Below are 12,371 nucleotides of genomic sequence, written 5' to 3' on the forward strand. Positions count from 1 at the left end.
CCCTGTTGCTGAAATGTGCTATACAAATAAAGCTGCCTTGCATTGCCTTGCCTTTTTTAGAACTTGCTAAAAGAGCTGCTTCCTGTCTTTGATGAGATAAAACTGGACTGTAAGACCAAAACAATGAGTCGGGTGATAATAATCCATGGGTTTGTCACTATGAGCAAGTCCTCATATACACTTGTTTTATGTACTTTTGGACACTTTTAGGAAATCAAGTGGGGTGAGTCATTTTTCAGATACAACAGCTAGAGAATGTAAATACACGTATCAAATCTGATTTTCACCGATGTGAGGAAAGTATACAAAGTTTAAATTTCTATTTGTAACTTTGGTTTGAAAGCAGTGCAATCAGTCCTTCTATGGAGTATATTAGACAAGAGCACTTTACTGAACAGACCAAGCAGTTTCTGATGTCTTACCCTTTGGTGGGGCTGCAGTCGCTGCCTTTGCAAGAGCCTGAGTTGCTGCTGTTGCTAAGGGAGGTGTTTCCATGGGGATCTCTATTACTAGGCGCGGCTGGGGTCCTCCTGGTCCAAAGTAAGAGGAAACATGTTAACCTGTTCCTGCAACACCATGAGACCACGCTCCTAACAACAAGGCGACAGTGGATTCTGCGAGCTGCTGAGCAAAACCATTATGAACATTATACAAAATCACAAATCAAAGAAGACACGAACGGAGCACACGTCAAGCCTGTTCCACTAACATGCCAATACAACACCGAAATGCACAACAACAATACACAGACACAATATGCATACAGAGGCCGAAGGTACTGGCAACAGACAACAGTTCTGCCTTAGAAACAAGGACACGCACTCATTTGGGCAATGCGGCTGTTAAAAAATGTGCTGTGTGAAGATGAAAAGCAAAAAAAAAAGAAAAATCAGAAAGAATTAGGAAGCTAATGATATAATGTGGTGAAGCATTCCTTCAAAACAAATAACGTGAGGATAGCTTTCACTAGAGTATAAAAAAAGAGGACAAACAAAGAGAAATGAATAAGGGAGTAACAGGTCAGACTAGACATGATGCTCTGGACACAATTCTGTCAGAAAAGCATTCAACATCACTCCCATGCTTGAAAAAGTCAACACTGATCGAGGACTCAGAACAGACCGACAACGAGGGGTCGAGGGAGAGTTTGTTCGGCTGTGGCGATCCGGAGACTTGGTGGAAGCGTATCCTTTAGTCGGCGACTTGTTCGATGCGTAGCCTTTAGTCGGGCGCATTGAGACCATATAGCCTGTCTCCATAGGAACGTAGTCTAGCTCTATGAACCTGCAGTAGTCAAACCTAACCAGGCAGAGACAACAGGGTGTTAAATCACAGAGGACGGCAGAGGGCCACAACGGACTGATGCAATGTGCATGCTTCAAATGTATGCACACTATTGAGGTGAGACAAAGCTGTTTTAGGATTCTAAGAATTCACTCAGAGCCTGAGATGCAGGTCGTTGCTAAATATCAACAAGCACTAAAACACTGACGGGGCCCAAGAGATGTGGCTCTCTAAATGCTTTACCAAAGGAAAGGAAGATAGCTCTGACACTCTGCATCCTGAAACCCAATTCACAAGAGAAACAGCGTTCTGAGACTCCAATGATTAGAGAAGCAGCGGCAACAGCATTGGCATTAATTCATAAGAGCCTCATGATCCGGAGCATTTCACTCCAAACAGGCTTTCACACAAATGTCTCTACACACAGCCGATGTGCTTTGAAACATTAGAGGTAGAACTCAAAGACATCATCAAGCAGAAATTCAACCTCTGACACATCTGATTTACAAATCAAAAGAGTATTTATAATCTCTCTTATCGCCACTAGTTATCTTTCATTGCTAGTATCTGGATAGACTTTTAGAAAGGACCAATCCAACCCCTTTGGACTATCCAACATCCCTGCTAGTCTCTCTCTCCACGCCCGGTAGAGTAGAGTAAGAGAGTAGAGTAGAGTAAGTGCTGCTAAAAATAACTTCCGTCCTAAACCCATAATACAAACATTATCCTGCACTATGAGACCAGATTATAATCTATAATTTATAACAACAATTTGGAATATATCCTTTTTTGCTCTTATGTTGCCGAGAGTGAGACGTTAAATGTGAAGCCAGAGCCAGGCGATGATTAGCTTAGCTTAGCATAAAAAGTGGAAGCAGTTAGCTTCACTTATTCCAAAGTGAGGTTGTCAGGCGACTGGTGGACAATCCAGGATGAAAGAATGACAGGATGACAGAAAGACCGAGCACTGTAGACGTTTGTAGACAGCAGAGAGTCCAGCTAAAATGTTGCTGGGGAATATTATGGATAACTGTGTTTATCTCACCAAGGTTTCAATGTCTAATGCTGTAGTGTAGTGTAGTTTGTCTGTCAGAAATGCTCATTGAGGCGTTATAGAACCCATGCAACTTCTAGGCAAGACCCACCCTTTAACAGCATCCATGCACTACTATTGGCCAGGTCCTATCCCCCAACCAATCGGCTATCCTAACCTTAACCACTCAAGACCAGTGGCAGGACTTGCCTGTAAATAACGTGAGATCCATAATAACACTTCAAAGAGAGATTATATTGTGGAACAATGGCTAACCAGGATGTGATGTCAGGACTTAGTCCTTTCTATAATTTCAATACTTACAGTAATTTCCCCATTTCTGTGTTCATTAGAGAGCTTTAGCAGTGCAGATGGATTTTCTAGCTTTTGAGTGAGCTTATTTATCCCAATGCCTACAGTCTTCATGCTAAGCTAAGCTAAGCTAAGTAGCCCGCTATATTCATGCTTGACTTTCAAACAAAAATAGAGTAGTAGCGAGCTTCTCCTCTAACTCTTAGCAAGAGCATTTCCTGAAATCCCGAACTATTTCTTCAAAATAATCCTGTTCGGCAATGGACAATTTAGCACAAAAAAAAACCTTAGACACCATGTAATACCACTCATCATCATAAATAATAATATGACAAAAAAATAGTAACAAAGTCAAATAAACATATTTTCACCTTTAGCAATTGCTACCATCCTGCTAAAGAAAATAAAGTATCACAGAATAGTTACATCAGTAGTTGCCAGGAGAAGGAAGGGTGCTCTGTGATGGGCAACTTCTAAAGAAATTAAAGAAATTGGAAATATAATTTTATAATCAGTGATATAATACATCACATGGCAAATGTTGTAATGTCCTATTACTTTAAGAAACATGACTGTTGCCCAATCACTGGCCTCCCCAGGGGGAGGAGGGGACAAGCAGGACCAATCGGAGCAGCCGTGAGGGATTTTTTAACACAGGACCCGATAACTCCACGCCACTGTAGTGGCTACATTTGACTACATCTATTTATTTATTTTGGGCTATCCCAACCTCCCCAAGCTCCTAGCAAGAGTTGTGCTGAGTGAACGTGTCCTGTGTGATACAATAAAGGAGGAGGCCAGATATTGACTACTCGTTATTTCTTTGAAGGTCAATATATGACAAAAGCCAAGACGGGAGAGAAACAGGCAGAGGGAAGCAGCTGAAGCAGTGAGTCGGAGGGGACAGGACAACAGTGTTTCAGGTCTGTCAGTCTGTCCCATCCATCTGCTGGGAGGGAACCTGTCTCTGGGCTGTGGGTGCTGGGTGACAGTCTGCTAGAGGCAGTTGTGCGAGGCAGCAGGAGTCGAGTGTAGTGGGTGAAGTACATACATTTTCCTTTATGCTGTGGTTTGAGAGACAGATAGTTCTTTTCAAGAAGCTGAAATCAGTTTTAGATTTCCAGCCATTTCTCCTTTTTAAATAAACCAAAAAGTACATTCTTATTCCAGGGAATGCCGGCGTCTCATCAACTTTCTGCTGTAGAGCTGGTTAGTGTTCGACCAACAGGGTGCTGTGGATTGGGCGGCTGTGGTAAACCAGTGATCCCATGTGATCACGGTCTGCATCCGCAGCACAGCGATAACAGTTCTACAGTGCATGTTGCCTCTAAACACACCTTCATGCTATGAAAAATGATATGGAACATAAACATAACAGTTTCTGGTGTACAAATCTACCATAGACTGGAAAAATAGTGAACGTACCAGCAGTGATGTCATCAAAGGTTTTTAGGCCTTTTTTTCAACATACAATAACATGACTTTTATCGCTTTTTTTAACATATTATATTATGGCTTTTTTATCACTTTTTTCAACATACTATATTAGGACTTGTTATGACTTTTTTTAACATACTATACTATGACTTTTTTTTATCACTTTTTTAACATTCCATACTATGACTTTTTTTTTACTACTTTTTTAACATGCTATATTATGACTTTTTCATCACTTTTTTCAAAATACTATACTATGATTTTTTTTATCACTTTTTTAACATACTATATTATGACTTTTTTATCACTTTTTTAATGTACTATACTATGACTTTTTTTTATCACTTTTTTAACAGACTATACTATGAATTTTTTATCACTTTTTTTAACATACTATATATGACTTTTTTTATCACTTTTTTAACAACTATATTTACTTTTTATCACTTTTTTAACATACTATACTATGAATTTTTTATCACTTTTTTACATACTATATTATGACTTTTTTATCACTTTTTTAACAACTATATTATGACTTTTTTATCACTTTTTTAACATACTACACTATGACTTTTTATCACTTTTTTTACTACATATTATGACTTTTTATCACTTTTTTAACATGCTATACTATGAATTTTTTATCACTTTTTTTAACATACTATATTATGACTTTTTTATCACTTTTTTAAAAAACTATATTATGACTTTTATCACTTTTTACATACTATACTATGATTTTTTATCACTTTTTTTAACATACTATATTATGACTTTTTATCACTTTTTTAACATGCTATACTATGACTTTTTATCACTTTTTTTACATACTATATTATGACTTTTTTTTAATCACTTTTTTAACATGCTATATTATGACTTTTATCACTTTTTAACATGCTATACTATGACTTTCTTATCACTTTTTTAACATACTACACTATGACTTTTTATCACTTTTTTTTTTACTACTATATTGACTTTTTTATCACTTTTTTAACATGCTATACTATGACTTTTTATCACTTTTTTTTACATACTATATTATGACTTTTTTTTAATCACTTTTTTAACATGCTATAATTATGCCTTGTTTTATCACTTTTTTAACATGCTATATTATGACTTTTTTATCACTTTTTTAACATGCTATATTATCACTTTTTTATCACTTTTTTAACATACTATACTATGAATTTGTTATCACTTTTTTTCGAGATACTAACCCATCAAATGTTTATCACTTTTTTCCAACATACTATACTATATACATATATACTATATATGGCTTTTTTTTCATCATCCTTATAATATGACTTTTTACGACATGCTATACTAAGACTTTTTTAATAGTTTAACTTTTTAATCTCTTTTTTTCCAACATACTATGACTTTTTATTAACTTTTTTCCAGATATTAAACCATCACTATTGTCGACATACTATACTATATGTTTTTTGACATACTATTCTATGACTTTTTATCACTTTTTTGACATACTATACTATGACCTTTTTTATAAAAAATTTGACATACTATACTAAGACTTTTTTAGCTTTTTCCGACATCCTTTTTGGACAGGATTTTCGACATGTACTAAGGCATTTTTCAACATACTAAACTAAGACTTTTTTTATCACTATATTCAAAAACAGCCATTTCAGTGTCTGTTTATGACATACTATGCTACGAGTGTTTTCAACTTCCTTGACAGTTGGCACAGCGGCCCAGTGGTTAGCACTGAAGCAGAGAACAGCAGCAAGGAGGCAGGGCAAACTTTCACTGTCGGTTTAATATCTCACTTCTTCCAATATACTGACATTTTGAGTATACTATACTTTTTAATCACTTTTTCGACATACCAAACTGACTTTTTCCAATATACTGACATTTTGAGTATACTATACTTCTTTCACTTTATTGGACATAATATACTATGACATTTTTTTCGAGATTTCGTTTTACAATACTATAACTTTTGTCTCGACATCCTTTTAATATGACTATTTACGACATACTAAGACTTTTTTTAACAGTATTTTTTACATACTATACTATGACATTTTTCACCTTTTCCAAAATACTAACATTTTAAGTGTACTGTACCTTTTATCACTTTTTTCGATATATTTACATTTTGAGTATACTATACTTTTTATCACTTTATTGGACATAATATACTATGATATTTTTTGAGATACTATACTATGAATTTGTTTCGAGATACCATAACATAACTTTTTTGACATATTGTACTATGGCTTTTTTAGCATTTGTTCTCGACATCCTTATAATATGACTTTTTACAACATACTAAGACTTTTTTTTAACAGTAGTTTCGACATACCATACTATGACCTTTTTTAAAATCACTTTTTTACATACTATACTATGAAATTTGTCACTTTTTCCAGTATACTGACATTTTGAGTACATAGTATGCCTATGACTTTTTAATCACTTTTTTTTTACATGCTATACTAATCTTTTTAACACTTTTTTCGACATACAATACTATGACTCTTTTCAAGATACTATACTATGAATTTTGTATCACTTTTTTTCCGAGATACAAAACCATCACTTTTTGATCACTTTTTTCGACATCCTTTTAATATGACTTTTTACAACATGCTATACTAAGACTTTTTTAACAGCTTTTTTCAACATACTATACTAAGACTTTTTAATCACTGTTTCAACATACTATTCCATGACACTTCAGTGACGTTTTCAACATATTTAAGAGATTTCACAGTGGCCTAGTGGTTAGCACTGAAGACAATTACGGCATCAAGTAGGCAGTGCAAATTTTAACCCTTGGTTCAGTACCTGGGCTGATTCTTTTTGCAAGTTCTGCTCGACTCTCTCTCACGTTTTTATCAATTTTTTCAATATACTATGACTTTTTTCAACATCCTATAATATGACTTTTTATGACATGCTATACAAAGACTTGTATATATATATATATATATACTAACAGTTTGCAGTTTTTTTCAACATGAAAATGTGAAAATATGAAAAAAGTCAATGTATAGCTATGACTTTCTTATCATTTTTTTCAATATACTATACTATGACTTTTGTCGACATTCTACACTAAGACTTTTTTGAGTATACTATACTATGACAGTATTTATCACATTTATCACTTCCGCATTTGCTTAACTTTATAGCCCTAAAGTTTTGTCCATTATTTTTACAGTCTATGATTGAGTCTATGAAATTGACCTACTGACTCTGTTAATGTACACCCTTGTTTTTTTTTGCCATGGCATCAATAAATCTGACCGTGACGTGACACAATTACGCATACACACACACAAGTCTGTGTTGTTTGCTGTTGTTGATGCCAACATCCAAGCTGCGTGTGAACACTGACAGCTCCAGTTGGGATCTCAGTGTTGTTATCATGTTTATGAAAAACGTGGCTAAGTGAGACAGGTAGCATACATGTTGCCCGTGTGCTCGGGTTTAGTGGCTACAATGCATGCCGGAGCTACAGTTACGAAGCATGCTCTCTGAGACTGGAACTGAAGTGAGTCTCACGCAGGGGGCGCTGGCACAGGAATGGCCACCGGTGCTGTGGCCGCTGGCACAGTCGTCCCCGTCCCTTTCCCTGTCCCTGTCCCTGTCCCCGGCCCCGGCCCCAATGCCGGCTTGGGCACCGGGACGGGCGAGGACGTCAGTATTTGCTGTAAGCGGCGTTTGGGCTGCAACGCCTTCAGCGGGTTGAATCTGAGGAAAAGAGACGAGAGAAAGGAGGACACCACAGCTGCAGATTGAACCCACTACATAAATACGTTTGTAAAATATATGACCATGCCAATAAAACCACTACGACCGCTAACAAGACATCTTGGCTTTTGTTTAGGAGAGCATTTATCTGTCTGTGACCCACACAGACATACAGTTTAAGGTTTAATATTTTTCCTAAAAAAATTAGATGAATCAGATCCCGGGAAAAGACGACCCATTTCCCGGGAATCCTGGGAAATAGCCGTTTTTTAAATTTATTTAGCCTAAGTAATGTAACGATAGCAATCAAATATGCTTTCCCAAATCAACATTTTTTTGTATTATTTGTATTATTATTTGCGCAAAAGAACACAGTTATGTCCATCATCAACCTAGTTTGCAATGATCAATTCTGCCGCGTGATCAGGTGAGCTGCGTGCGGGACATCTGACGCAGCGCTAATTATGAAATGCCAGGTGGATTGTCTGGGACTTGTCTTTTGAATATCTAAGCAACCCGTATAAAACGAATACTTTACAAAACTCCAATATACAAACTAATGAAATGTGCTAAAGTAAACCATTGAATGATTCCTAAACCATTCTAATTAAACAAAATCCATTCGGTGGCTGTTGAGCTGCAAACGGGTTTAATCACTCATCGTTAACCAAAATATTCTTTATTAGAACAGGGCAGGCATAGTTCTCCTTTAAACACTTACAAGTTCAACTAAATGAAAGAAAACGACCCACAGAGATGTACAACTGTGCACTGCAAAACGACAGAACCATAGGCCGATGTAAAACTGAATTGAAAAAAATAAATGCCTAAACACTCTGCTGCAATATCAGCACTGCACTGAACTCATGACAACTTAGACTACATATTTCTTTTAGTTTACAAAGTGTTCTCACCCTGGCCTTTGGTTTTCTTCTGGAAGTGTGCTCTCAGAAGCAGAGTGTTGATAGACTCTGCGCTCAGGTGGTTTCGGGTTTTTGTGATAAGTTAGCCGCAGACAGAAAACAATTTATTGTTGTTATTGATTTGTTGAAAACACATAGCAGTGTTATTAAGTTGTTAGTAACTTTGCTCCGCATGCTCGCAGCACTTTTCTGGAAGGTCAGACTTCCTATTGGAGCAGTCTCTCTCATAAAGTAAAAAGGTAAAGAGTCAAAGTGTCCTGCTGGAGGGGGATAAACACCCGCCAGGTAGATATTTCACAACCTGGCAACCCAACATTTGTTTTAATATATGGTTAATACCTGCTCAACAAAGCTTTAGTAAATGGTTTGTTACCATTAATAAAGCAATTGGCTACAACTCATAAACCCTTTATAACAGGCCCATAATCAGAAAGTGTTACTGAGTTGGGTAAGAGTTCTTAAAACAGCTGGTTCAATTGGAGGAAAGCTGTGATCAGAAAGAAAATAATTATGCGGCACAAACATATACACAGCATTTTGGTCGTATATACACAAAATTATACTAGTGCTTAGAAAATCATGTCAGGGAGTCACATGACTGAGCTACAGAAAACATGTAGGCATGCACGCTCACACACATGCACACACACACACACACACACACACACACACACACACACACACACACACACACTCAGGTTGATGAAATATTAAATGTAAAAAGGATAATATTAATAGAATAAGAATAAGGATTTATTAATACATGTGCATCTGGTGCTGGAGAGAGCATTCATCAAGCGTCTCAGAATCCCTCCTAGGAATCACGCTGAAAGTTAACCTCCCACTATAAACACTCCTACTTTAGGGTCAGACTCTCAGTGAGTGTAATGTATGAAGCATCCCTCTCCACCCGCAGAGCAGTGACTCCTAAATATCAGCACAGATAGGAGTCATTACCACAGTTTAGACACTTGATAAAAAGGGTTTTACTCCTAGTCCCAAAAGTGGGACCAAAGTTGCATCACTCTAAGAATCTTTTTTCCAGTTGGGAGTTATTTCCTACTCAGAGATGCTTAATCAAAACAGGCCCTGGTCCCCTCCCGGAGGTTAACACTTTTCTTCCGTAGAGATGCTTCTTTTCAACTGTGGCTGTCTTACAAAATACCCAAACAATGACAGGACCTTATTGGCTACATACCGGCGAGAGCCCAACGCAGACCTCCGATTGGCTGGAGCAGGGGCAGACATGGGGCCAGACAGCCTCTTGCAACCTTCAGCTAGTTTGTCCTCACTTTGTCTCTCTGTTCTTCAGCTTAACACTGAGAGCCTGGAGGGAAACACAGACAAGATCAGTGAGTGATCACACACACACACACACACACACCACACACACACACACACACACACACACACACACACACACACACACACACACACACACACACCCACAACACACACACACACACACACACACACACACACACACACACACACACACACACACATCAGGGATGGGTTTTGCTGACAGCCTCTGCATTCAGATCCTGATGCCTCAGCATGGTGCATGGTGCTGCTGACCCAAGCTGACACTTAGCTGGCAAAGACAGGACACACAGCCAATCACCCCCTAGTCATGTAGGAGGCTTAACCAATCATCACTCATCTGTCTCATCTCAGGCTGAAAATCGGTTTGAGTGGCAGAAGTGAGCAAAGGGAACTTGCATCTGCATGTGAGGACAGGTGTCTGTGTGTGTGTGTGTGAAGTTTGTTCATGTGTGTATGTTCCTGGAAAAAACAAACTGAAAATCGGTTTCTGCCACAGCCATGGTACTCATGGCTGATGCAATGAAATCCTGCCAGCATCTGCGATAGAGAGGCACGTCGAGAGTGAGAATAAGAGAGACATAATGAAAAATCAAATGGAAGGAAAAAGAGGAGGATTACTCGCATCAATAATACATCACACACAACTCAGTGGGCTCTTGAGTACCAGGGTTGTGTATGTGTGTGAATGCCAGGCACCCGCTGTAAGTCACCTTCCTGCTGTAACACCTCTAAATGCTGTGTAGTCTCTGTGCCAACCATGACTGGCACAATAAACCTCCCTCCCACTATAATCAGTGAATGAGGACAGGTGGCTCACTAAATTCTCATCTTTCTGCTGTGTCACTTAAATGTAAATGGACTGTTTTTATATAGCACTTATCTAGTCTTAACGACTGCTCCACATGCTTTTACATAATACAGGACGCATTCATACACTGTGGCTGGGACTGCCATACAAGGTGCCACCTGCACATCAGATAAACACTCACACACATTTACACTCTAATGCAGTCTTGCCCAAGGACACTTCGACATGGGACTCCAGGGCCAGTTAATAACTCCAATTATGTTAATATAAAGCTACTTTCTGTATAACTTTATCCATATCTGAGCTCCACTTTAATGTTTCTAGCTTTTTTCCTCTGTTCACCATCCCCGAAAAACCCAGGGAGTATCTGAAAGTCTACACTGCCAACTTCTACTAACAATAAAAATACTAATGTACTTTTAAAACTGGTACAGTGGGGAAGGCGTCGGACAGACGATCGGGAGACGGGGGTTCAAACCCCGCCTCAGGTATACCAACACAAGAGTGTTTGTGATGAATGGATGGGGCTTCATTTGTATGCGTGAATCTTAATCGTAGTTACAACTTGTGAAATACCATTAATGATTTCAACTTGTGAATTTCCAACAACAATTTCAACTTGCAAATTTCCAGGATCAATTTCAACTTGCAAATTTCCAACATCGATTTTGAATTTCCAAATTTCCATGAAAGAAATTGTTAGTTGTAATCACTTTATCTTTGTTTTAAACTACAAGCTGTTCAGCAGAAATTATTAAAGTGCTTTAAAGTGTCGAAACACCCCAACATATACAAAATTACATCACAGGTGACTACACTTTAGGTCATGTGACCTCCAACACAGAAAGAGAGATGATTAATATCAGCGTTTGTTTAAGCAGCAGACACGAGCGTTATCTTTATACTGGTGTCTCCCTCTAGTGGCCGTAGTAGTTATGAGGGAGCAAAGCAGGAAGTGGAAAAAAAGAAAAGGTTTAAAAAAATGACTGCGTTACAAATTGGTCATGTGGAGTAAATTAGTTGCATTATGGGAAGTGTAGGATGAGCTAGGTGGGGGGTCTCATGCTGTGTGTGGTTCAAACAGAGTAGGGCTACATGCCACGCATTCCACGTAGCTACAACACAATTATCCAGCTACATGGTAGAGTTTAATGTATTAATGACCCTATATTCATAGTTTTACAACTCACTGACCAGCAGCTGTCACTACTACACATTGGCTACTCAGCTTTCAATATTTAAACATGCAAATACATCATCATCATTGTATAGATTTATAGAATATATTGACCTTCCATTTTTAGGCCTCCCAGAAATTTGATTCAAAGGTTTTCAGGGGGTCCTAGGTGTTCATTAAGAAGCCCAAGACCCCCAGAGACACTTCCCTTTTCTACACACTGTTTTCAAAGCCTGGGTGAGAACACCCACACCCACACCCACACACACACCCACCCACACCCACACCCACCCACACCCACACCCACACCCACACACACACACACAC

At 38.1% G+C, this 12,371-nt stretch overlaps 1 protein-coding gene across 5 annotated transcripts in view; it reads right to left on the minus strand.

The window, feature by feature from the left end:
* The window catches only part of snphb (syntaphilin b), a 24,496-nt gene that overhangs the window by 3,550 nt on the left and 8,575 nt on the right, over positions 1 to 12,371 (minus strand). For 2 of the 5 annotated variants that reach the window (XM_032521050.1, XM_032521049.1), the window contains exons 2-5: positions 9,932 to 10,060; positions 7,622 to 7,810; positions 1,123 to 1,299; positions 423 to 530 (exon numbers count right to left, since the gene is read on the minus strand). In XM_032521050.1, coding sequence (XP_032376941.1) covers positions 423 to 530; positions 1,123 to 1,299; positions 7,622 to 7,810; positions 9,932 to 9,981 — 524 coding nt within the window. In that variant the 5' untranslated portion in view covers positions 9,982 to 10,060. The remainder of the gene's footprint in view (positions 1 to 422; positions 531 to 1,122; positions 1,300 to 7,621; positions 7,811 to 9,931; positions 10,061 to 12,371) is intronic. The other 3 variants (XM_032521052.1, XM_032521051.1, XM_032521053.1) reach the window with 3 other exon arrangements.

Source organism: Etheostoma spectabile, chromosome 7 (assembly GCF_008692095.1).
Source record: "Etheostoma spectabile isolate EspeVRDwgs_2016 chromosome 7, UIUC_Espe_1.0, whole genome shotgun sequence".
Lineage (NCBI taxonomy): Eukaryota > Metazoa > Chordata > Actinopteri > Perciformes > Percidae > Etheostoma > Etheostoma spectabile.